Here is a 27172-nt window from a genome sequence, read left to right on the forward strand (position 1 = left end):
CAAAGGACATTCAAATTTAAAAAATAAATTCAAGATCTTGCACTTAAGATTACTTACAAGGGGCATAGAACATCAGCAGCACAGACTTATCTTCTTTCTTCAGAAGCCTCTTAAGTTCCTGAAAATGCCAACCGAAAAGCATGCCTTCATACAAATTCTGACCATAGGCAACATTATATAACCCTATAAGTTGTATACAAAATTTCTAAGCCTACAGAAAATAAGCCTCGTATTACAGGACTTTTAATATCTGGCAAAGAACTTGGAAATAAAGAAACCTAGGTGGTCTACCACTAGCACAAAGACTGATAAGCTGCAGAAATTGCTACAAAGACAAGTAGTTCTTAGGAAACTAGCATCTGCCATAGACTGTCCACCTGTTGATATCTCTTGTACGTGGACTAAACCACTCTGAAGAAGTGGAATTTTAACAGCTGAAATTTGGTATTACTTTCATTAAGAAAGGAGTGCCATACCATCACTTACCTTGTTACATAACCAGCTTACCGGTAAGTATTCAGTTCACATAATATTTGTGAACTGTATCTGAGAAAACATCCAGGGGTAGCTGTGCTGTCAATATAGCAAATCCAATAACATCAAAAATCAACCAAGTCATGATACCTTTATAGGAACAATCAAAATGTGCAATATACATATTGCAAGCTTTCAAAGCTTCACTGACTTCTTCATTAGGAAAGGTGTTAAAAACATAACATCTTCAATTTATTTCTCCTGTATGTTTTTTAATACATTGCCTGATGAAGATGCCAGTAGAGATTCGAAAGCTTGCAACATGTGTGTTATGCATTTTGGTTGTCCCAATAAAGGTATCAATGTTTGGTGGATTTTTAATGTTGTTGTATCTGAGAAAGCCAGTGTGGTTTGGCTGTTGAACTACAAAACTAGGATTGTGGAATTTCTTGTGCTCATTGAACTGTAAACTCAAAGTGGGATGAACTAGGAGGTTCTGGGTTGGGAGAAATGGAAAATATTTCTTGTGAAAGAGATATTGTATTAGGCATTCCCCTTGCAATGATGTCTCTTTCATACCCTTTTCAAGAGCTGGAATCTCACTTGCTCTGCTATTTAGAAAAGACATGTCCTATGCTGTGGAGAGTGTCATGAGAATTGCAGGCCCTTAATTTTTAAGGGAAACTCTAAGAATAGATCAGTGGTGGAGAGAAGTGTTGAAGCACCACTTGAACTTGTTTTTGCTGTACTTCTGCAAGCGTTGTGTAGTGATCTGAATGGAGACCAGGTTTAGAATCCTCATTTGGCCATAAAACCCTACTGGGTGACCTTGAGCAAGTCACTCTCTCTCAGCCTCTGAGGAAGGCAAGGGCAAAACTTGAAGGCACACAAAAACAAATCTGTTCTTTGCTTGTGGCAAATTTGGTCTCAGTTACAGATCTTGGTTTATGGTTTATAGAGCTTAATGTAATTTATAGCCAAGAGGCAGAAGAACTGGAAGCACTGGCCACACACCACAATTGTCCAAGGGTTTGTAAACCACGGTGTATGGACAATCATCCATCCACAGATGGGATTAGGAGGAAAACTGGTCTCTCTCACTCTCTTTGTATAAAATAGGGCATATATGGAACAGCTGTTAGATTTACTGATACGGGGGCATTGAATACTCTCTGGATTTTATCTCTCCTCCTCCCAGAGCTGCTACAAGTTGACTGGGAGCCCTGCTGGTGTTGGAAATCACTAGGAGATCTTCCATTCAAATTGTAGAAACTCTGGGGAGAGCAGAGTGCATTTGTTTCCCTCAGAATGAGAGAGATACTTGGCAGACTGATATGGACTGTGGTGTATATTGGGAGAAGATGAATTGCTCTCAAGGGGAAAACAGCCAATTGTTTTTTCATGTACTTTAAGATAATTCAGCATGAATTTGCTAACAGCAGATCCTGACAACTTTCTAGTAACCACAAAGATGTTACATGTGGAATACTGTCACTGACTCAGGGACGTAGCCAAGGGGGGGGGGGTCTGTACCCCCCCCCCTTCCATTAGAAAAACGAATGGCATGTGCTGCTGCACCACTGCATTATAATGGTGGCACTTAGTCTGGACCGCCCCCCCTCCCTAAAATCCTGGCTATGTTCCTGACTGATTTGTAAATGGATGCATTTGTTTTCCAGATGATACATTCCCATGAGTAAGGATAATCCAAAATAGACTAGCAGGCCAATCTTCGAGTGGGATTTACACAGAAGGGATTTATTCAGAAAGATAAGAAGTATCTCATCTGTACCAACAGACTTATGAACAAATGTACATCCATGTTAGAATCATGGTTTTGATACTGCTATTTATGTTCTGCATGTATCATCTGAGCATATGTCTTCCATTTTAAAAAATTAATTTGTACTGGGATTTTTTTTGCATACAGGTCGAATGTGACTTTTTCATGGGTAGATGAGATTGTATGCTTTTGCTTTGTGATGGTCAATGTACACAAACGTTAAAAATACTGTATAAAATTACATTCATATGTACAAAGTGCATATGAAACATAAATGAATCCTGTATTTAGACTTGGGCCCCATCTCCAATATATCTCATTATGTCTTTGCAAATATCCCAAAATCCAAAGAAATCTGAAATCCAAAACACTTCTAGTCCCAAGCATTTTGGATCAGGGATTCTAAATCTGTATTATCATCACTGCATATTTTTTTCTCATTTATACTGTGACAATATTATTTTAGCATCATAATTAAAAGCTGCCTAGTATAATCTTTAGGGGTGGGTTTCTAACTCTTTCAAGTAAAGAATGGAGGAGTAATGATCCCCATCACAAGAATATACAGTATTAAGATGTTTATAACAGTAATGACTTACAAATATATTGGTTGTGGCTCACTTCACACCATATTTAACTTTATAAACAGAACACTATGGACCAGAAAATTAGTTAAAGTAAATATAAACCCAATTTCCTTTCCATTAAACCCTGAAGTTTAACAATAACAAATTGGTCTAGAAGCGTAAGGCCCCATTCAGGCCTAATCGGAAACCACAGGTAATGTGAATGAGTCACAACAAGTCTCTGGCTCCAGCATTCCCTGCTGTTCTTCTTTTGCATGTAGAAGGCGACTGATGTTAGGAGCATTTGATTCTTGTTAAACTAACCAGGGTTTCTTTGACACTTGAATTCCAGGAACTGTATTTTTAAGAATACTGTTCAAAAATAAAAATCCCAAACCATAGTTTTATCCTGTTTTGTTCTCAGAAACATGGTTAAATTAAACTACAGTACCTCTACTTTTAAGGTCACAATGAAAGTTTGTTTAAAACTCAGACCAGAAGGTTCCAAACTTCTTTTCTTGGGAACAAAAAATGAAGAGAGGGGTATATGGGCCCAGAATTCACCACAGTTCCTTTCTATTAGATGAAACCTAAGGATATAAATGAACCAGCATGGTTTTGGTTTGAGTATTGGACTAGGACACTGGGAGACCAGGGTTCAAATCCCTGCTCAAATGAAAATTCTACACTTAAGGCACAAAAATCAAATGTACTGATATGGGGATCTTGAGATTATTGTTGATCATAGCTTGAATATCAGCCAGCAGTGTGATGTTGCAGCGAAGAAGGCAAATGTTGTCTTTGCATTACCAGAAGAATAGTTTCCAAGCTGAGAGAAGTAATAGTCTACCACTATTCTCCGTTGATCAGGGTTCACTTAGAGAACTGTGTTCCATTCTGGGCATCTCATTTTCAAAAGGATATAGACAAGCTGGAGCGAGTTCAGAAAGGGGCAACAAGGATGACAAGAGGTATAGAGAACAAAACATATGAAGAAAAGTTGAAGGATGTGAAGCCGAAGGCTTTTATGGCCAGAATCCATAGGTTTGGGGGGGGGGGGAGGTTGGGCTATGTGCTGTGTTCTGGAAAAGTTTATTCCTGACGTTTGGCCAGCATCTGGGGCTGGCATCTTCAGAGAATGATGGCATGGGAGTGAGTGGGGTATATTGATACTGTGACTCTTGGTTGAGAGGAAGTGATTTACATGTTAATCTCTGTGTTCGTCTGTTGTTGAATGGCAAGGCCTCAGGGTGCCCATTTAATTAACGATCCATTGTCTGCTGGGGAGCCCCCCTGAAATCCACTGAAATCCACAAACATCTGGACAACTTCGATAGGAAAGAAGAAAACCTTAAAGTAAACAAAAGCCTGTTACAGACTGCCAAAATAAAGCTGCTTTGGGTCTCTTGGGAGGTATGCTGTTTAAATGATGCATGCACCCTATGAATCCAGAAGCTGCACCAAAGCTGGACTCCAGTGCTTAGGAATGGAGTGTGGCTTTGGCACGACCTCCGGACTCTTAGGACCCATGCATCATTTAAATAGCATACCTCCAAGGAGACCCGAAACAGCTTTATTTTGGCAGTCTGTAACAGGCCAAAGTTTGGCTACCAGTCCTGAAAAACACCAAAATCAAGACCCAGCCCAGGCAAATGAAAACCACCCAGGGTGAGGAGGATTCCCAGCAGACAATGGACCATTGATTAAATAGACACCCCAAGGCCTTGCCATTCAACAACATACGAACACAGCGATTAACATGTAAATCACTTCCTCCAAATCACACAGTATATATACACCCCACTCACTCCCATGCCAGCATTCTCTGAAGATGCCAGCCACAGATGCTGTGGCAAAATATCAAGAAAAAAATCTTACAGAACATGACCACATAGTCTGAAAACCCCACAAAAAACAGAAGTTGAAGGAGCTGTGCACATTCATCTTGATGAAGAGAAGGCTGAGGGATGACATGATTGCACTTATTAAATACTTCAAGAGCTGCCACAAAGAGGAGGGTGCTGGCTTGTTCTCTGCTGCCTCGGAGAATAAAACTAGGTCTAATGGTTTCAAGTTACAGACCGATAGATTTCAAATGAACATTAGGAGGCATTTCTTGACAGTGAGAGCGATCCATAAATGGAACTCATTGCCTAGAGAGGTGATGATATCTCCTTCTCTGGACATCTTCAGAAAAATGCTGGACAGCTACCTGATGAGGATGCTCCAGCTAGAGATCCTGCATTGAGCGGGAGGTCTGACCTGAAAGTCCTTAAGGCGTCTTCCAATTCTATGGCGTGTTACAGACCGCCCAAAAGGGGCGGTCTCGCACTGCTGCTGGTTGCTGCATCCGGGAACTGCAGCAGCCAAACCGCACGGTTCCCGGGTGCAGCAACAAAGAAGTGCCAAAATGGCGCTTCTTCCTGGGCCCCGGAAGAGGCGCCTCAAAGCGTGAGGCGCGCACTCACGGCGGCACTTCCGGTGCGCGACGTCCGGATGCTGCGCGTCCGTGATGTCAAAATTGCAGCACCCATCTGTATAGGGTGCCGCCATTTTGACGCACTCATTACGCGCGAGGGGCAAGGTGCATCAGGAAGCGCCGCCCCTCGTATGTAATGACGGCGCCTCAAGGGGCCCATCTGTAATGCGCCCAAGATTCCATGTACAGTGGATCCTTGATATACGCTGGGCTTTGGTTCCAAGATCCCCCGTGTATAACAAAATCCGTGTATGCTCAAGTCCCATTAAGTATAATGACATAGCAAAATGGTGTCCCTAATAAAAAATGGAACATCAAGGTAAATTTATACTTTTTTGGAACATTTTCAAACCGTGTATGCTTAAATCCGTGTATAAAAATCCGTGTATAAGAAGGTCCGACTGTACTATAATGTTCACGGAACCTGCTGCTCTGATGGATAATCATGGGTTTAGGCCAATTTTCTTCAATGAAACATGTACTCCATTCTTAAAGACTAGGTTCAAAAGAAAGATAAATAGCTTGTTTGCTCATTGCCTTTAAACAGAAACCAATGTAGGGCAATGGGGAGCTATGAGAATGGATTTTTCAGAGCCAGTGTAAGGGGAAAGACAAGATGAACATTTTAAATTGAAAATGACCCCAAGAGAGCTTGTAATAGAGAAAAGAAAGGTGAGCATTAAAAATTAATCTTCTTACAAAAAATGAATGCCAAAGTAACTGTTCCTAATATAAGAATGAAAGCTAAGAAATTGAAATGACTCTATGAAATACCAGCCAGGGACCAATCAATTAAAATTTAAAATCAATAGAGTGGGAAAAATACAATATACTTTTCACAAAGATTCAAGAGAAAGAACATCAAGAAGAATAATGAGTCTGGTTTGCAAGACAAAGAAAAGTAATAGTATGATTTAGGACTGCTCTCAGCTTTTATGAATCAAGCACTGTTAAACTAGAGGAATTCTGGGAAAGTCTTACCAGGTTTAGATCCGGTATTTGCTGCAAAGGAGATTGCAGATACATCTCAAGCCCTTTTCAAGGCACTAATTTCTCTAGATTGGGTCTGTACACCTCAATAACTCTAATTTTTCCTCAAAGGATTTTCTTATGACTGTTAAATTCCTCTCAGTGATTCAGACATAAAACCTTTGTTCCACACAAGTATTTACAATACTAGTCAACATACCTTTTCACTGTCAACATGGACAACATCTTTGGCATCAGGATCCTCTTCCCACAAAGGAGCTCCTTCTGGATCCTTGAGGAAGGCCACCATTGACTACAATGACATGGAAAGAGAGACAAGTGTTTTCAACCATAAATAAAGCTAAACAACAGGACCTAGAGTTTTCATTGTTGCTGCTGTTGTGTGCCTTCATGTAATCTCTGATTTATAGCAACCCTAAGATGAACCTATCGTGAGGTTTTCTTGGCAATACTTCTTCAGAGGTTTGCCATTGCCTTCCCCAAGGTCACACAGTGGGTTTCATGACCAAGCTGGGAATCGAATCCTGGTCTCCAGAGCCACAGTCCAATGTTCAAATTACACTGACATGTTGGCTCTCAGATTCCTAAAGAGAACATGTTACTCAAATCTGTGAATACAGTGGTACCTCGGGATACGAAATACCCAGGTTACGAAATTTTCGGGATACGAAAAAATCCCATTGGAAAACATTGTTCCGGGTTACGAAAGTTTTTTCGGGTTACGAAAAAACTTTTGGTGCTTTTCGGCGCGATTTCACACGGAATCGCGGCTTTTCCCCATTAGCGCCTATGGGAATTCGGCTTGCGAAAGCCTTTCGGGTTACGAAATTGACAGCGGAACGAATTAATTTCGTAACCCGGGGCACCACTGTAATCAAATCTACAAAAGTCCAAGCCACAAACATGGAGCGCTGACTGTACAATGACCCCCTCCCCCAATGCTGACTTTGCCTTTCTGATTTTGCAGACAGCATTAACTGTTCTTCATTTAAAAAAAAAAAAACTAAATTCACAGTAGTTTTAAAAAAATAATCCCAGAAGTCTTGAAATTGTGGTATTGTTAGTGAAGTCAGTGGAATGCTAGACTAGGGCTGGATGCACCTAGATTCAAATGTCCCTTAGCTAACCAGCACATTTCCCATGACCTACATCAGTCACCAACTCCCAACCTAACTCATCACCACCATGATATTGTGAGCATCAAAGTGGAGCATGAAGCAGTATTTAAAGATAGCTCTTTGTTCTTTGAAGGAAAGCTAGAATATAAATGAATTAGTCTGAACATGAGAGTCAGGTTCTTGCTGTCAAAAGCTTTTACCCCACTTTACATGTCAAATGCAGATATGGGTCTCTTCAAAAAGTTCTCTAACCCCATTTTGAAATCTCACAAATTTGATTTTTCCTTCCAAAGAACAGATTCTCTACTCTTGGCTTGGTACACTTTGATGTGGTGCCCTTTAGCCATTAGACCCTGGAGGAGCTCAAGTATAATCCCCAATTTGGTTCTGTTACAAACTTTGCAGTAAGACATGTGATGTGGACCTCTCTTGGTCAGTAGAACAAAAATAGTTTTTTATTAGGGGGGGGGGGAGAGAATTACACTATAAGGCTGCTGATGGATATTACAGGTAGCCAGAATAGATAGCACAAGCTTCTAATCCCTAGGCACAATTTGGGTGATTAAAAAAATAACAACCACAAACCACAGGACTCTAAACAAGAAAACAAACAATAATTCCAATCATGTCTAAGCTATCCATTTCCCTTACTCTTACTTTGGTGGAAAACAAAAGTAGAAAAGAAAGGAACAGAAAATGAATGCTTTTTATTTAAAGTTCCATCAGGTATTCTTTCTGGTCATCTCCAACTCTTTAGGTCAGGCTAACCTCTGTACTGTTAACTCAGCGAAGCTTGTAATTCATTCCAATGTCTAAGCAAAAACTCGTATCATTCTTTCTACCATCACAGATCCACTTCAAAGGAATGGTTTCTCTTAAGGACCAGAATTAGAAACAGAAATATTCCATGGCAAAGGGAACATGAAACAAAACTTTCACTTCATTAATCTGTGTAAGTCAAACTATACATTTATAGTAAACTATAGTTAAGTGAGCAACTATTTTTAAGCTAACAACTTTAAAGACATATTCATATGGAAAAAGAAGGTTTAAATCCTTCCACCCCTGTTGTATTTTACCAGTGATCCCTCTTCTGTGTGACTAGGGTTGCCATAACCTGGCTGGGGGCGGGACAATCCCGGGTTTTGGCCACTAGGGGGCGTCCCTGCACGGTTTCCTCCTTGTCACGGGTCGAGGAGGTTGCTTTTGCTGGCCCTTGCAGAGCTGTGTGCAGGGCTAATGAGCAGGACTTCCTCCTCCTGAGGCTGGGGCTGAACAGCCCGCCCCTTCTCCAGGCCTGAGCCTGTGAGAGCTGGCAGGGGGCGGGGCTGTTCCAGCCCCTGTCTGCCCCCATTGGTCAGCCAGGCTCCGGAGGAGGAGCTCCTCCTCTGTTGGGCTGGGCTGCAGCCAGAGGGCAAAGGAAAGGGCCATTCCTTTGCCCTTTTTTGGCACCAGGGAGGAGGAGGAAGAGGAAGTACTGTATGTATTTTTAAAGTGCATTTTTAAAAATGCATTTTTTAAAGTGCCTTTTCTGTGTATTTTTGGTACTTTTAATGCTAACAATTCTCCCTTGCCTTGACAATGATAGTGTGATGATGATGATGATGATGATGTGATATGAGTCAGCTTCTGAAGCTGAGAGAGTGTCACCTTCCAAAGTGTGGTTTTGCTGTATTTTTTGTGCTTTTAATGCTAACAAGTCTCCCTTGTTGTGACAATGATGGTGATGATGGTGATATTAATATCAGCAAGCCTCTCAGGCACGCCCAATGTTAGTTGCTATGATTTTTACAAACTCATGCGCAGTGAAGAAAAACCAAAGTCTCTTGACCAAGTACACACTTCTGAGAAGTAGAGTTGGTGCAAGAAACCTGAAATGGCAAATCCACTTCTTGTGAAACCACCTTGACATGTTCAATATGCATAGCCAAGTTAAACCATGCTAAGTGTTAAACCCAAGGGGTTTGGTTATGCAATAAGCCTCTGAAATATGCAAGAGGCCATGTTCATTAAGGCCATGTGAAATGCCCAAATGTGTGCCGTGTGTGTTTTGGAATGGAGGGGGGTGGTTTGGGCAGAAAGGGAAGTCCATTTCTGTCATCTGTCTAGGAATAATGCCAAAATGTCCTCCATTTTGATCATGTCTAAGAAACATGCATTTAGATTAACATTTTTTTAAAAAAGCATCAATTTTTTCACGTGTCCTCCATTGTTAAAAAAATGTGTCCTACATTTGAAACATGTTGTCCTACATTTGTCCCAGTTTGTAGGTCCTGACTTATGGCAACCCTGTGTGTGACCAATAGGGCTTTGGGAAGAAACAGGCCACACTGACACCAAGGGGGACAATTTCTACAGGTCATGCCAGCATAGGGATGGGATGTTACTGATAAAATTCAGGGGAGCAGAGGACCACCCCCACCCCATAAGTGTATATGTATATTGTGTAAATGCACGAATAAAAAATATTCCCAACTGTAAGAATAGTGGGGAGAAACAGCTGCTGCGTCTTTTCCATAATGTCTAGTTTGACCTATTTTCACTTCATGAAAAGTGAGGCAGCTAGACCACACTTAGGTTTTGTTTTGTTTTTTCTGTTCTGAGAAGTAAGTACATTATGGGCAACTTTTTCCTGAGTGTAGGGAAACTATTTAGCTATTTATGTGTTTAAAAGTGTGACATAATACCATTCTTTTTCTTCTGTTTTCAGGTTGCCCTTGGTAGCCAGCATAAATGTATGTGAACTATCCAAAGGTAGCAAGGGGGGGAGGGGACACAACCTTTCAAGTGCTAAAGAATATGATTAGGTTTTCTAGTTTCAAGAATTGCTGCACCCTATACCTGCCACAAAAGAAAAAGGAGCCACAAAAGGAAAAGATTTCATTTCTTCAGTGATGTCTCTCCTCTCTCTCTCTCAATTTTTTAAAAAGAATATATAGTATTTTCTGGTAGAAGAGGCAATATGTTGTTGTTCACTCCTCTGCTCTCTGGAATTTTAAACATATTTTTAAAGCACATGGAAGTTGCCCAAAGCCAAGAAGCAATAAAGCAGTGATGGTGAACCTATGGCATGCATGCCAGAGGTGGCACTCAGAGCCCTCTCTGTGGGCACATGTGCCATCGTCCCAGCACAGAGTTTGCCAGAGTTTGTTACTAGAAAGCCAGAGGGACATGGCACTTTGCAATCAATAAGTGGGTTTTGGGTTGCAGTTTGGGCACTCGGCCTCGAAAAGGTTCACCATCACTGCAATAAAGTATTTGGCGGCCCAAGCTTCCAAGCCAAGCTGAGTGTGAGGCACAGACAACAGCCATCATAATACTTTTTGACCTTATATGTAAAACATTTAGTCTCACTAGGTTTGGTGAAAAAGAGCGATTATCCATGGCCAGAATATCTTCTGCTATTTGTGTCTGGATTTCAGACACAATAGGATATAATAAAGCATTGCAGTAATATCTACTTGACCTTGTGGCTGCTATATATATAGCAGCTATAATAACAAATAATAATAAAAGTTTTTAAAAACTGTGTGTGTGTGTTTTCCACAACACATCTTCAACTTGCCTGTCAACTTATGGCGACCCCATGAATTGCATAGGGTTTTTTTTAGGCAAGGAATACTCAGAAACGGTTTTGCTAGTTCCTTCCTATTAAGGCCTAAATCCAATTGTTAGTCCCAAGTAGGGTAAACTAAATGAATAAACTGTTGAATGGTGAATCAAGAGCATTGATTAAATGAGTCTCCTATACTTGGGAACAGCAACTGTTTTACGGAATTCTAGGGATAGCTGTTATATTGGGCCCATGGGAAAGCCATTTTTCTGGGCCATCTGAAGCATGGATAGTATCATCCCAACACTTCCATTCAAATTCCAGGGAAGACTAGTGGTGGGGCTTGTAGGTTCTTTCCAAAAGTAAGCCAAATTTGTAAGTGGCATTGGGATTACAGAAAACCCTCCCTTAGCATCCCTTTTTCATGGCTTGTTTTCTGTTCCTTTTGCTATTTAGGTTAACAGTCCAGCCTTCTATATGTTTACACTCAAGCAACACTATAGGGATTCATCAAGTATCCAGAGGACTCCAGCATTACACTCAGCATGTTGTCGTCTCACTGGCTAAAATATGTGGAAAGAAATCCAGACGTCTAGGGTAGCTTTCAGGATCTTACACCACACCTTGTTTTATTGTGGATCACTGTGCAACTGAGCTTACACCCACTCGCCCCACCATTTTGCTTCATTAAACATTATATACACCCAATAGTTTAACCAGGAGTTTGACTAGTATAGGTCCTATTTTATGCCTGTCAAATAGTGAAGCTAACATGGGTTTCTAGAATACAGAAGTACACAAACACACACACAATGAAATGCACAAAAGATACCACAAATTAATCAATGTTGATTGCAATACCAATGATTTTAGTTATCTTTATCTTTTTATCCCCATCATTCCTTCTTAATAGATAGAGACCAAAATAAAAACTTGAGAAGATGTTTTTAAAATCTAGGTGGGAGTTTCCACATCAATCCTTTTATGATGCAGCAGAATGAAATATTATTTAGTTGGAAAAAGCGACGATCCCAAGCTTTCCTGCTCTGTACATGTAAAGCCTTTTATGCATCTAAGAGGGCTCTCTGGGTTGCAACCCAGGAAGGAAGACATACTGGAAACAGCATGGCAGCCTCATTAGAACTAAACACCTACCTCTAATGCCAAGGGCATTTTCACATTATCTTAAACTATTAGAGTACAACAAGAGAGCTTTGTTTGCTCTCTCTGCTTTGATGAAAAATGAAATGTGAAAAATCTGGGAACAGTTTAAAAATCAGCACACTCAAAATGGCCACAGGATCACAGTCAGCAGGAGGACCTGAGAAGATAATCCTTATTTCTAGGATTCATGTATTTCAAAATATAACAAATCAAAGAAATGTGAGACTTTGTACTTAGAATTAATTTTGCTAAAAGTAATAATAGCTCGCTATTTGTACGTGTTTGGTGCTGTCTTCTTTATGTTATTGAAGTGGTTTCTTTTGTTTCCTTCTCTACCTTTCTTATCGTGCTGGCCAGGTTTTCAATTAAGAGCTTCTGAATAGTGAATCACCTTTTTAAAAAATTCTATTGTATTGCACCTAGTAATTTTACTTGCTTTACAAATAAACTGGAGATTATGATTAGTGTGTGTTTTAATGCTTTTTATCTAGTACAGCAAGAAAACAGATTCTTGGGCTCTAACTGTACAGTCACAAAGATGTCTAAATCACCGTTATCCCATCCAAACCTGTTACTACAGAAGACTGTAACTAAAGCAGATTACAACTTATGATTGGAAAGAAGATTGTTAGGTGTTTTGTTAAACCAATTTGTGTGCTGGGAAAAAAGTGAAAACAAGATTTCTTTAGCCCGTGTATCAATTTCTTATGCTGTTGTATTGTTGTCATGTGCCTTCAAGTCATTTCCAACTTATGGCAGTACTAAGATGAGACTATCACATGGCCTTCTGGAGCTAAGAATGTGTGACATGCCCAAGCTCACCCAGCAGGTTTTCATAGCCAAGCTGGGACATGAAATCCGATCTCCAGAATCCAAGTCCTACACTGAAACCACTGGGTCTCTTATTAAGAGAGGTCCCATGAATTATTCCACAAACAAACAAAATAATGTAAAGTTGAAGGTTTTCATGCCTGGCATCCATAGTTTTTTGTGGGTTTTTCGGGCTATGTGGCCATGTTCTAGAAGAGTTTATTCCTGACATTTCACCAGCATCTGTGGCTGGCATCTTCAGAGAATGCTGGTATAGAAGAGAGTGGCCCTGGGTAGGGAGGAGTGGTTTCCATATTAATCTGTGTATTGTTCTGTTGTTGAATAGTAAGGCCTCAATATGCAAAGGAGATTAATGTCTTTTTAATTAGTAATCATTGTCTGCTGGGAAACGCTTGACCCTGGGTGGTTTTTATTTGCATTTTGCTCGGTCTTGATTTTAGTGTTTTTCAGGACTGGAAGCCAAACTTTGCTAACATTAAGGGTTTCTTCCTTCCTGTTGAAGTTGTCTTGGTGTTTGTGGATTTCAATGGCTTCGCTGTGTATTCTGACCTGATAGCTGTTGGCATGATCCAGAATTCAGTGTTTTCAAATAGCATTTTGTGCCCAGGATGGTTTATAACATGTTATGCTACTGCTGATTTTTCTGGCTGACCCAGACTCCTGTGGCTGTGAGAGGGTCGGTCTTGTCCTTCGCTTAGCACAGCATTTGCTGGATTTTCTTGGTCGGTTTGTAAACCATTTGGAAGTTGTGTTTGTTAAGGAAAAAGCAACATGGGACATACAGTGAAAGAAATAAAACATGTATGTGAGAGTCAGGATGATTCAGCAAAAGCAATTAGAAGCCACACAGGTGTAAAAGGTAATGTAATTAACAAGTCCTGAATGCCAAGGACAGAAATGTAAAGTGGATAATTGAACACACCTGAGAATTGTTAAGTGGACAAGGTGAAATGATGAAATCATTAATTGTGGGATGAACTAAGAGAACCAATGAAAATGGTTGTACACGCCCACTGGGTGGAAACTGACAAGAGTGGGTGGTGTTTTCCAAGGGCTATAATAATGGCTATGAATCCCAATGTATTTTGTGGGTAGTAGTGGATAGTTGTGGAGTATTGGATAGTTTTGGAGCTGTATACAGTAGAATAAAGTAGATCTTTTATATAAGACTACTGAGTTGTCTGGTGTCTTGGGTGAAGATACAAGAGCCAGCTGGATCCTGAAGAAGTGTGAAGACTTCTGTGGAAGCAAAAGTGAGAAGGCTTGGAGAGTTTGTCAGGGTCTTCAGCCTATTCTCTGTAACTCTGCTGCTTTAGAGCAAAGCTTTAACCACTGGCCAAAACTGGTCAGCGCCGGTGCGTAACAAGGTGGTGAGTTCGAGCCAGAGGTGAAGAGCTACAACTCCCATATTCTTTCCATATTCTGTCTGTGACTCCTTTGATGTATGGGTAAAAATACATTGCCTTTGGGTAGATGTTTGTCTTCACTCCTCTGGGTTTTTCTGGGTCTGACAGCCCTTCTGATGTTTCAGCTGGAATAACCATTAGTCTGTAGAGCCCGGTCAAGGTGCTTCAGTTTATCTTCCAAGAAATTGGGTTTACAGATCCACTTTGCACGGTCTACTAATGTTTTCATTACGCTTCTTTTTTGTCATGGGTGATGGTTGGAGTTCTTGTGCAGGTATCTGTCCATGTGTGTAGATTTTCTATATACTGTATGGCCCAAACGTTGGTTTGGTTTGTGGATGACCAGGACACCTAAGAATGGCAGTGTTCCTTCCTTTTCTTTTTCCATAGTGAATTGGATGTTAGGGTGGATGTTGTTCTGATGTTTCAGAAACACAGCCAAGATCTTCTTCTCCATGGCTACAAATGGTGAAAGTGTTATCCACATATTGGAACCACATTGTGGCTTTTTTTGGTGCTGTTTCCAGGGCCCTGTTTCTGCATGGCCATATAGCTCGAAAAACACACAAAAAACTATAAACAAAATATTCAAAACTAGTAGAAGTACCCCCTATTGCAAAAGTTAGAAAACCCTTACTCCATCTGTCCAGGTGCTCTTACTTTCCCTATGCTCTTTCTCTCTTCTCTCCCATTCCTCACCCTTTTTCTTCTCTGCTTGTCTTTTGTCCCTTACTGCTTTTTTCAGTCATTCCCTGCACTCATTTCCCCCTCCTGCCCAGGCAATAGGACTTTCCCCTTAGAAAAGCTGCACTTTAGGGAGGGTAATTGTAACAATTATTTAACTTTTAGAATTGCTAAATTCTTGGTTTGGCTTTATGCTTGCAAACAAGGACCAAAGATGATGTTTGTAATCTATTTGTATAATGGCTCTTTGCTAATTAAAATAAAATTTGAATGACTCACTGACTGATTTTTTTTTTCAGGCCTGCAGAGGGACACACCATATCCATCTGCCTGGATGACCTCTGAAGAAATGAGTATCCCTGGCCTGAGACCATATTTATTTCTAGAGGTATCTGCAACCCAGTCACTAATGATGGCAGTTCAAGCTATAGGCATATTTTAATTAATTGAAATTAAATGCCCTGTGGCAGTCATTTTCCAAAATTACATAAAAACAGAAATACCCTACTTGTCCTAAACCAGGGATGTGAAACTGTGGCTCTCCAAACATGTTTTAGTTACAGCCCCCATCAATGCTACCCAGTGACAAAAGATAATAACAGCTGCAGATCAGACACATATGCAGGGTTACAGTTGTTAGCCAGCTCTGACCCAAATCAACTTCACTTGGGAAGCTACCAAGTTCATCTATTATGGGAGAAGAAAGAAAAACTGTCTATCCACAACATTAGGCTTTGAGGAGTTTTGGGGCAGGATACTTTCAGCTGACCCTCCTCGAGTGTGCTCCTCTGTTTTCATGTCTTGCAGCCAATCTACATCACTTTCCAGAGGGAGAGAAGACAGGATGTGGTTACTGCTATTTCAAGTTCCTCACAAGATTTGGACCTTTAGCAAAGGTGTGGAAATAGAGAGGAGGAAGAAAAACAGAACCAAGACTCTCTAGGAATGGGCAAGGCACACTTTACCAGAGCAAATGCCTTAGCGAGTATTCCGTGATGCCAAACGCAGAAGGTGGCTTCGACTCAGGAGAAGTTTCTGGTGCTTTCCAACATACTAACCTTTTTCCTGAAACTTCTTCAAGCATGTCAATGTGTGTGCACGTGACTTGTGTGTGATTTTTTAAAAATAAAGTATATTAGCACTGTGTAACAACAAAAAAGAGTGGGAAGGAGGAAAGGCCATTTTGACCATGCAGCATCTACTGCATCAGTTCTAGCAGTTTAGTTTGTGGCCATCATCAGATCTGAGAAAAAGGCAATTTCATTTCTTTTTCAAGCTCATCTCATGGTAGACGAAATAAAATGGGAAGTATTTTCCTCGTCACTGTCAGGCTAATGCTATTAGATGCAGACCAGCATCAAAAGAATTTTATAGCAGAACCAAACTAAAAATCCAACAATGGGAAAAAAACATATTAAAAAACATAATAAAAATCTCTATTTGTTAGCAGATTGTAACTAAGCTCACAATTTGTTGCAATTTAACATCAACTCAGTCTAGTTAATCACACACAGCTTCACAGGATGCATAGCTGGCAGATGCCCAGGAGACATGGGAATGGAGAAAAAACCTCTAGGTCACCCAAACAGCTGTTTGTGAAATGTATCATCTCACTCCCACCCAAATGTAAAACTGCAAGCATTAACATCTGTTCTATATCCAGCCACACATATCCCACTCCGTAAGATCACAAACTACTGTAAATTTACCTTGAGCGTGTGTGCTCTTGTATATTCAGTGTGAAATGTGCCATCCCTGTCAAGAAATTGAATATAGGGAAAAACAGCAATTAATTTTAGGATTACTGTTAGAAAGACAGATGTTTATTCTGGTCAAATAAATGAAGTTGTACTTAGCTTGCAGATCTATGCAAAAAACAACAACTGAAAACAAGTCCTTGAAGCAAACAAAACTCTAATGGGCAATCATTTCCAGCAGCTTTAATGAGAGCATTTACCACAGGCCAGATTTGGGGAGTGGCAGATGCACAGAGAAACATCTCGACAATGCACCACTATATTACTGCACATTGATTCCTAAAGAATAAAAATATTCACTTGCTAAAAAATATCAAAGTATAATGATGTGATGGGTTCTTGCATTTTTTTTTCAGACAAGTACCAATAAGTTGACCAGGGATGATTTTTAGTTGCAATTTAAACAAATACAAAACATGAGAGTCCTGTGTCTCTTTAAAGACTAACAAATTGATTGTGCTGTACAGTTTTTGCAGACCAGTGCCACTAGAAAACCCATGGACTGGTGCTGCTCCATGAATCCCTGGCTGCTGGTCCACAGTGAGTTTTTAGGGAAAGAAGAAACAGCATTGTAGCTAATGGAAACAAACACGGTACTGGTCCCTGCCACACCAGAAAAAATATTGCCAGTCCCCTATATCAGACCGCAATTCTCAGGAGGTTTGATATGAGGGAAGCAGCATTTTTTCTCCATTGTGCTAGTGACCAGTATCATATTTATGGTCATTGGCACAAAGGATTTAGATGTGCCCACTGACCACAAATGCTCTCCCCCCACCCTGGCATTCATAGCAGCCAATGGCTCACAACCTGCACTATTGTAGACTCTTGTAGATTTACAGCCCACTTTCATCGGAATGTTTAACATTTTATTCATATTTTATAATGCCCATTATTAACAACATAAGAACAAAAATGAATGTATCATATTATCTCTAGTGTGTTTATTAAGGGATGTTTACGTTCACAAAGTGGCATTATCTATCTGTAAGAACATAGCTGTTTGCCACTCCCACCATGGCAAATGATCAGACAGATCCTGCTAAGGGAAATAGTCCTTTGCTTCCTCCCAAGCCTGGAGTTGCTGTAGTTAAGGGGATGTTGCCCATTCTTTCTTTTGTTCCAAAGGTCAGAGATGGCATTAAATTTGTCTGTGTATGTGTGTAATGAGTTGCCCTGTCCTGACCACAAGCAGGAGTCCATGGAGCATGATAGTGTGTCCAACGTAGGCATGTACCAACTACAGTCATGCTAGAATGAAAGGCTTCAGGCATAGCACTTCTAGAACAGAGTGGTGAATTCTGGCATTCAATTTCCTCTTGAGCCTGGCCTCCCTTCCCAGGCTCCACCAACTTCTTGAAGAATGGAGAGCTTTAAAATCTGATCTTCTAGTGAAGAGCTCAGCACTCTGTAACATACAGAACTTGGCAAGTTACTTTTATGATTATTAAATAGAATGACATGCTGAAATGATCCCGAACCTAGTTGTTTTCAGCTGTGAGCTCTACAATAAGCTCCTGCTTGTGCATTATTTGCACTGGTACATGAGTACTTGGGAGAACATGATCTTTCATGCAAAGCAGACTTCCACAGTAATCTTCCTCACACCTTCAGATTTTTGGACTTGAACTCTTGTGGCTCCTCAACACTGTTGGAGCTCAGGGACCAAAACATCTGGAGTGCAGCAGTCTGGAAAAGGCTGATGTAAAAGGAATTGGTTCCAAAACATGTTAAAATTCCCTTCTGGGACTGTAACTCCCAGAATCCCTGAGCCATTTTGACAAGTAATTGTGCAGTCTGGACAATTCTGTGGACTGTTATCTAAAAAAGGAGCTTTCCCAAACCACAGGGGCAACCTGGTAGAGAGAGCGCCATCTCGGTCAAGCCCAGTTTAGAGTAGTACAGCTGAAGGGGCATCTGGCTGACAGGTGCACACTCTGGATTGATGTGTGAATTTGCAGCACTTCTGCAGTTGGTGCTACAGCTGGTTTTTCCTCTTCCTCTGTATCCCGACTTCTTCACTGAGTCATGATAATGGGAATTTAGAACACTACCAAGGAGCAGAGGTAAGGAAGTATTTCATTTCAAATGTGGAAGTGATGTGAGCATCTCCCTGAACTTGCACTGTCTGTGGAGCACCACTATCAACTGAAGGGGAACAGGTGCAAAAGCAAAGCCTTCAAAAATGAAGAGGCCACAAATGATGACCATTATCTGCACTTAACAGGTACAACTGCACTGAGCCTATTTGAACTGGAAAATACATAGGCTAAGCAAACAACCACTTCTATCCTCTCCACTCTCCCATCCCTGCTAAGTTTGAACTGGAGAGGGCTAGGGGCTTCTGTACATGGTACAAAATAATACAGAATGTTATGCAGCCTGAGGTCAGGGACAGGAGGCCAACCAACCCTTGGGAAATGGTGAGGGGGAGGGGCTATTCTGACAGACACAATTTTTTGGAGATTACCAAGCCCAGACAAAATGTGTACATTTTAAAATACAGTGGGGCCTCCGCATACGCGGCCTTTTTATAAGCGGCTTTGAGTGTACGCGCTCAAGCCGCTGGGCGCGCATGGGGCGGAGCGTCCCATTCAGTTGAATGGGTGCGCACGTCTGTTGCGCCGTGCGCGCGCTGCGCCCCACACACCTCCACGCCGCCGTGCACGAGCCCCATTGTTTACAATGGGGCTTGAGCATAGGCGGAAATTGCCATACGCGGCGGGATCCGGAACGGATCCCCCGCGTATGGCGAGGTTCCACTGTATCTTAACCAGGTCTACAAATGAATTCTGCTAATTACAATAAATGAATGGGCTGCAATCCAGTCAAAGTTCAGCCCTTCAAAGTAACATCACTAAGACAGTTAAGCAAGGATTTACATCTTTCTCAGAAATCAATGAGAGATACTTACACAATCCCAAGCAGATTGTTCCAACACAAGTATCACCAGGTCATTATATATAACTTGTTGTCTCCCTGTGACGTAATGTTTTCTAATGAAGTGTACATTAGTAGCTTGGTTTCAGAGTATGAATTTAGCAGAGTAAAAATACATAATAAGATGATGATCCTTTCCTTTGACTAATAATATACACTTTCTTTCGAGTAAGTCTGATTTGGATTTCACACAGACATTTGTAAGGAAATGTGCATGATAATATGCAATCTGACACCTTTCATTACAATTTCATTACAAGTACTGAGTGTTGAAGTACACTAAACTTTTTAAAAACCCTAACCCATTCATGCACTTACTTGTAATGTAGTAATTCTACCCCTTTCTCCTTTGAACTGGGGTCAACTTTCATCTTCTTGCACAGTTTTCGGCTTTCTGAATCACTGCAAGAGAAATAAAAGCAAGAAAGGATTTAAAAGAGTATCTAATTACTGTCTTTACTAATGACATGTAAATAATTCTGGCTGAGCAAATTAACATCCGTGATTGATTTGTTGCTGTTGTGTGGCTTCAAGTCATACTTGAACCACAAGTTAAATCTATGTTGAAGGTCCTTTTATATGTGCCACCACCAAGAGAGGCTGGGTTGCTGAGTATTTACAGGTGTTTTCTGTTGCAAAGTCCAACCTCTGGAACTCTTCCGAAGAGAAGCTACCTCTTCTCTAGAGAGCTCCTTCTCTATTATACTTTAGGCAGACAGTTAAAACTGTCCTTTCTTCTCTTGGGATTTAAATATTATTTAGTGTTTTATGTCACTCCTTACTATCACTCTTTAACTGTATTCTATTTGATTATTTTATATCTGTATTTTTTATGATGCAGATGTTTTTACTAAGCTTTACTGTAATCTTATTGCATATCAACCTGGATGCCCGGTAAGTGGAAAGCACAATTTGTGAATGCATTCAATGAATAATAGCCATGAAACAGATATATTTGGATATGAAGTGAATCATATTGTATATTATGTATGCAAACTAAAACTGAGCTATGAAGACTGGAAGTTGCTTCCTTTACTTTTCTTTAATTCTGTTTTTCACCCATTCTTGTTCTCCAGGCAACTTAAAATAAAATTGAAACAATAAATTAATTACTTTTAATAAAATGATAAACTACTAACATTAAATAGTAACTATCCCATATCTCTGAAAGACAATTCTGACATTAAGTAACATTTTTGAGGAGGGAGAGTACAAATCATTAAGCAAAAAGTAAACATTCATGTAGGTGCAACTAACAGAATCCCAGAATAATTTAGACAAGTTCTGAGCATATCATTACAGGTTTTGATGGCAAGTTAGTTTCTTGTTAACAATCTACCCAGCGTCATTAGGCAAAAACCTCCTAGAGTAGCTAACATCTTAACTTAAAAGAGAAAAAGTCACCACAATGGAGAAAGTCCTCTCAGAAATCTCATCCACCCAAGGGAAACAGGACTGTGCCTGACACTAAATCAGATTATTTATCCATCAGGTTTAACAGTTGTCTCCTCAGTCTGACAGCAAGTGCAGCAGCTTTATTTAAGGTCTCAAACATGAGAAGAGATTCCCAACAATCTTCTTTTTAATCAAAATGCCAGGAACCGAACCCTAGAGCTTTTACATGCAGAGCATATGCTCTGCCAACAAGCTACATGGCCCCTCTGACCAATTAAAGTGCAGCAGACCTACTTCTAAACTCCCTTCTGCATCTTGGCATCGCTCCCATTCCTCAAATGGTTTGCAGCTGTTTTAAGCTGAAATCTCAAGCATGCTTACTGGGAAGTAAACATCACCAAACACAGTGGGACACTCTTGTAAGTAAATGCTCATATAATTGCACTGTCAGAACCAACTATGTTTCCTTTAGTATGCAGGAAGGAGCCATGGCTGAGATCCTGTATCAGGAGATGTAGCTACAATCATCTCCCATACAAGCCCACTCCTCACCCCACCATCTATGTCTCAGGAGCTCCCTACCCCTACCCAGTCATTTCCTTGTCAGTAAAGAGCAAGGGAACAAGCAGACGAGCATCCATATATTTTCCTATAGTTGAACACCACAGGAATCGCTGAAGGTCCTTCACAGGACCCTACAGATATGTTATTACTCTGCATCCAGTTATGGGAAAATAGCCACATACAACCTCCAAATGGTTCACAAACCAACCAAGAAAATCAAGCAAATGTTGTGCTCAGCAAAGGACATGAGAGACACCGCAGACTGAGTTAGCCGGAAAAATCAGCAGAACCATCCTGGGCATAAAATACTGTTTGATAACACTGAAATTCTGGACCATGCCCACAACTATCAGGGCAGAATGCACAGGGAAGCCATTGAAATCCATAATTTCAACCGGAAAGAAGAAACCCTTAAAGTGAACAAAGTTTGGCTACTAGTCCTGAAAAATAGCAAAATGAGTACTCAGCAAATGCAAATGAGAAACCACCCAGGGTCAGGGACTTTCCCAGAAGATAACGATCACCAATTAGCAAACACTAATCCTCTTTGGATATCCTCCCACCCTGAGGCCCTGCCATCAACAACAGAACAATACACATATTAACATGGAAATTCCTCCATACCCAGGGTCACACAGTGTGTGTGTGTGTGTGTGTGTGTGTGTGTGTGTGTGTCCGACTCTCTTCTATGCCAGCATTCTCTGAAGATGCCAGCCACAGATGCTGGCAAAATGTCTGGAATAAACTCTTCTAGAACATGGCCACATAGCCCAAAACCCCCACAAAAACTATAGATTCTGGCCGTAAAATCCTTTGACTTCACAGCCACACACTTGTCTGCTGCTGCTCCTCCACTCTCTACCACCCAAGGAATTGTCAGGTTGAAAGTGGGGATTTGCTGCTAAGAAAAGTTGGATTTTGGAGGGAGTTTGTTGTTGCACAATTGGTAGCAAGTTCCAACCTATGCAGCAACCAAAAAAAAATGTTGCAATGTTATACGTTGGACGTGTTGTGTGGTTGTGTCTCTCCAAGTCATTTCCAACTTATGGTGACTCTAAGGGAAACCTATGGGGTGCAAGTGGTGGAATCATTAGGTAAAAGTGACCATGTACTCCTGCAGTTTGGTATACAATGGAAAGGAGAAGCCAGGCATAGTCAGACATGCATTCTAGACTTTAGGAGAGCGGGGAGAGCGGATTTCAGTACACTTAGAGAAGTACTGAGGGTGATCCCATGGTCAGAAATACTAAAAGAGAAGGGAGTTCAGGACGGATGGGACTTTCTTAAAAGGGAAATACTGAAGGCACAATTTCAAACAGTTCCAGTGAGAAACAAAAACGGGAGGTGTCTCAAGAAACCAGGATGGATGACTAAGGAACTTTCAACTGAGCTAAGTTTTAAACGGAACATGTATAAGAAATGGAAAAGGGGGAAATCATGAAAAAGGAATTCAAAGAAATATCAGGCATGTGTAGGGGTAAAGTCAGAAAAGCTAAAGTGCAGAATGAACTCAGGCTTGCTAGAGAGGAGAAAAAGAATAAAAAGGGCTTTTTTGGATATTTCCGCAGCAAAAAGAAGAAGAAGGAAACGGTAGGGCCACTGCGTGGAGAAGATGGCAAAATGCTAACAGGGGACAGAGAAAAGGCAGAATTACTCAACACCTTATTTGCATCAGTCTTCTCAGAGAAGAAAAAGGGTGCTCAAATGGAGGATAATGGAGCAAAGGACAGAAGAGGGGAATTTCAGCACAGAATAAGTAAAGAGATAGTACAGGAATACCTTGTTAATCTAAACGAATTTAAATCTCCAGGACCAGATGAACTACATCCAAGGATATTAAAAGAACTGGCAAATGTAATATCGGAGCCATTGGCAATAATCTTTGAGAACTCCTGGAGAACAGGAGAAATCCCAGCAGACTGGAGGAGGGCAAACATTGTCCCCATCTTCAAAAAGGGGAAAAAAGAGGATCCCATCAATTATCATCCAGTTAGTCTGACATCAATCCCAGGAAAGATTCTAGAGTAGATTATTAAACAGAGAGTCTGTGAACATCTAGATGGCAATTCCATAATCACAAATAGTCAACATGGGTTTCAGAGAAACAAGTCATGCCAGACAAATCTGATCTCTTTCTTTGATAAAATTACCAGCTTGGTAGATGAAGGGAATGCTGTGGATATGGTATATCTTGATTTCAGTAAGGCCTTTGACAAGGTTTCCCATGACATTCTTGCAAACAAGCTTGTAAACTGTGGGCTAGACAAGGTAACTGTTACATGGATTTGTAACTGGTTGACTGACCGAACCCAAAGGGTGCTCAACAATGGCTCCTTTTCATCCTGGAGAGAAGTGACAAGTGAGGTCCCACAGGGCTCTGTCCTGGGGCCAGTGTTATTCAAGATCTTTATCAATGACTTGGATGACAGAATTGGGAGCATACTTATCAAATTTGTAGATGACACCAAATTAGGAGGAATAGCTAATACTCCAGAGGAAAGGATCAAAATTCAAAATGACCTGAATAGACTAGAAAGCTGGGCCAAAGCTAACAAAATGAAATTCAACACGGAGAAATGTAAGGTACTGCACTTAGGAAGGAAAAATAAAATCCACAGATATAGAATGGGGAGTATCTGGCTGAATGAAACTACATGTGAAAGGTATCTTGGAGTCCAAGTAGACCACAAGTTGAACATGAGTCAACAGTGCGATGTGGCAGCTAAAAAGGCCAATGCAATTTTAGGCTGCATCAATAAAAGTATAGTGTCTAGATCATGAGAAGTAATAGTGCGACAATATTCTGTTTTGGTCAGGCCCCATCTGGAATATTGTGTCCAGTTCTGGGCACCACAATTCAAAAAGGACATTGAGAAACTTGAGCGTGTCCAAAAGGGGGCGACTAAAATGGTGAATGGTCTGGAAACCTTGCCCTATGAGGAACGACTCAGGGAGCTGGAGATGTTTAGCCTGGAGAAAAGAAGGTTAAGAGGTGATATGATAGCCCTGTTTAAATATTTGAAGGGATGTCATATTGAGGAGGGAGCAAGCTTGTTTTCTGCTGCTCCAGAGAACAGGACACGGAACAATGGATGCAAGCTACAGGCAAAGAGGTTTCACCTCAATGTTAGGAGGAACTTCCTGAGAGTAAGGGCTGTTTGACAGTGGAACACACTCCCCTTGGAGTGTGGTGGAGTCTCCTTCTTTGGAGGTCTTTAAGCAGAGGTTGGCTGGCCATCTATTGGGGATGCTTTGATTGAGATTTCCTGCATGGCAGGAGGTTGGACTGGATGGCCCTTGTGGTCTCTCCCATCTCTACGATTCTATGATTCTATCACAGGGTTTTCTGGCACTGAGAGTGTGTGATTCGCCCAAGGTCACCCAGTGGGTTTCCATGGCTGAGTGGGAAATCAAACACTGATCTCCAGAGTATTTGTCCAATGCTTAAACCACTACACCAGGCTGGTTCTCCATTGTGTTGTACATGATGTGTGCCTTCAAGCCATTTCCAACTTATGGAGACCTAAGGTGATCCTATCATGGGCTTTTCTTCGCAAGCTTTCTTCAGAGGAAGTTTGCCATTGTTTCCCCTGAGACTGAAAAAGCTCCATTACACCATAGTAATTCACAAGCAGGATGCCAATGTCCCCTAATCAAAAGGAAATATTGTGTTAATATTGTGATCTTGACCTGACTCAGGGGCCCCTGTGCTTGGAATAGTCAAAGGAGCAAGGATTTTTTCCTGTGAAAACTGCACGTATGGGAGTCACAAATCTGACTGGTACCAGAAAAGGTGGAAGGCAAAGGAATGATGCCCTAGTACTCCCCACACTAGAATCTGAATCAATGTTGGATCTTTCTTGTATACTTTTGGGTCAAAAAAGGAAGAGAGAGTTGCATGCTATGTGTTTAGCTTGCCATTCCAAATCACTGGTGCAGTTATCTTAATGGCAGCTAATATACTTAATGATTCACTTGTTAAGAGTACAGATAAGGCAGTTCCCATCCTCACTTCCCTGGCAGCACACAAGAGAACTGGGTGACTTGCTCAGCTGTCTTTGCTCACTGTTTTCTAAAGCCAAGTCCCATGGTAACATTCTCTTCCCAGACATGGGATTTGTCACCACAGCAAACAAGGTAGAAAGAATATGAGATCAGTCTCCCGAGTTATATTCACAGCCAGAAATCAGTGCACCACATAGGTTGCCAAGTAAATAATTAAAAACATGTTTAGAGAGAGAAAATAGAGTTCTCTGTAAACAGAAAAATGAGGCAAGATTAACATCTAAAAGGCACAGTTAAAAAAAAGGATAGACTGTCATGAATGAAATCCCAGGGAATGTTTTAAATATTTCCAATACACAGATTTGTCAGAAAGTTAATTGCACCAGTAAAAGTTGTGATGTTGAGAAGTGGAAGATAAAAGAGTCTCAGCAGAATAATGAGAAGAAAAATATACAGAACCAGGAACCTGTCTCTTATTCTTGTGTCATGTTTCCTTTTATCTCATGACAACAATGGCTGGCACCCAAGATTGCAGCACAAATATAACCCACTTTGTTTCTGCTGCTCCAAAAAGAATCCTGGAGCTGTTGGTGGCACACAAAAAGGACAGTCATTTCTAGATTTCTCTTACCAGCCTAAAATAGCCTTTCACAACCAAGTATCCTCTAGATGATATGTACCATAACCTCTAACCACTGGATGGTGCTGATGGGAACAATAGTCCAAAACATCTGGAGTTCACCAAGTCTGGGAAGCCTGGTCTAAAATATGTGTGCATTTTCTTCAAGAATCCACACACTAGTACAATACAGCAACCTCAGAAAATGAATTAGAACATATCCAAGGAATAATACATCAGTTGTTGTCAAGATGACCTCAACCTACAGCAACCCCATGAATGAGACACCTTGAAGTCAGTCTGTTAGCAACAGCCCTGCTCAGTTCTTGCAAACTCAAGGCTGTGGCTTCCTTGACTGAGTCTATCCACCTACAATGGAGTCTTCCTCTTCTCCTATTGCTTCTACTTTGCTAAGCATAGTGAACTTTTCTAGGGAATCATGTCTTCTCATTGTATGTCCAAAGCATTACAATCTCAGTTTAGTCGTTTAGGCTTCTAGGGAAAGTTCAGGCACACATCTATATAAACATTAAAAGTAGATGCCAATAGATAAACAAACTGCAGGAGTCAACAATAGAAGACGAGTTACCAAACAGAAAGGCATCAGAAAACTGTAGTGGCAGACATCATATATAAATATGTATCATAAAGACCCTGTAATTGTTTCGATACTCGGAAACATAAGATTATATTTGCACAGATATGAAATATTTAAGAGGCCAAGAAACTAACCTAACTCAAGATTTAAGTGACAAATTATGTAAAAATGTAGAGAAATGAAAGACAGCAAAAGGTGTAACCCCCTGTGAAAGCTTTCAACAGTAGATCCTACACCAACTATTAA

General features: G+C 40.8%; 1 protein-coding gene across 1 annotated transcript in view; it reads right to left on the reverse strand.

Moving 5' to 3' along the window:
- Positions 1 to 27172, reverse strand: part of LOC149313966 (protein disulfide-isomerase A5-like) — a 200736-nt gene that overhangs the window by 100444 nt on the left and 73120 nt on the right. Inside the window, exons 4-7 of the mRNA XM_089520261.1 lie at positions 20064 to 20147; positions 16758 to 16803; positions 6492 to 6584; positions 58 to 118 (exon numbers count right to left, since the gene is read on the reverse strand). Coding sequence (XP_089376387.1) covers positions 58 to 118; positions 6492 to 6584; positions 16758 to 16803; positions 20064 to 20147 — 284 coding nt within the window. The remainder of the gene's footprint in view (positions 1 to 57; positions 119 to 6491; positions 6585 to 16757; positions 16804 to 20063; positions 20148 to 27172) is intronic.

Source organism: Sceloporus occidentalis, unplaced genomic scaffold, assembly GCF_023333645.1.
Source record: "Sceloporus occidentalis isolate IW3139 unplaced genomic scaffold, rSceOcc1.0.p SCAF_4, whole genome shotgun sequence".
Classification (NCBI taxonomy): domain Eukaryota; kingdom Metazoa; phylum Chordata; class Lepidosauria; order Squamata; family Phrynosomatidae; genus Sceloporus; species Sceloporus occidentalis.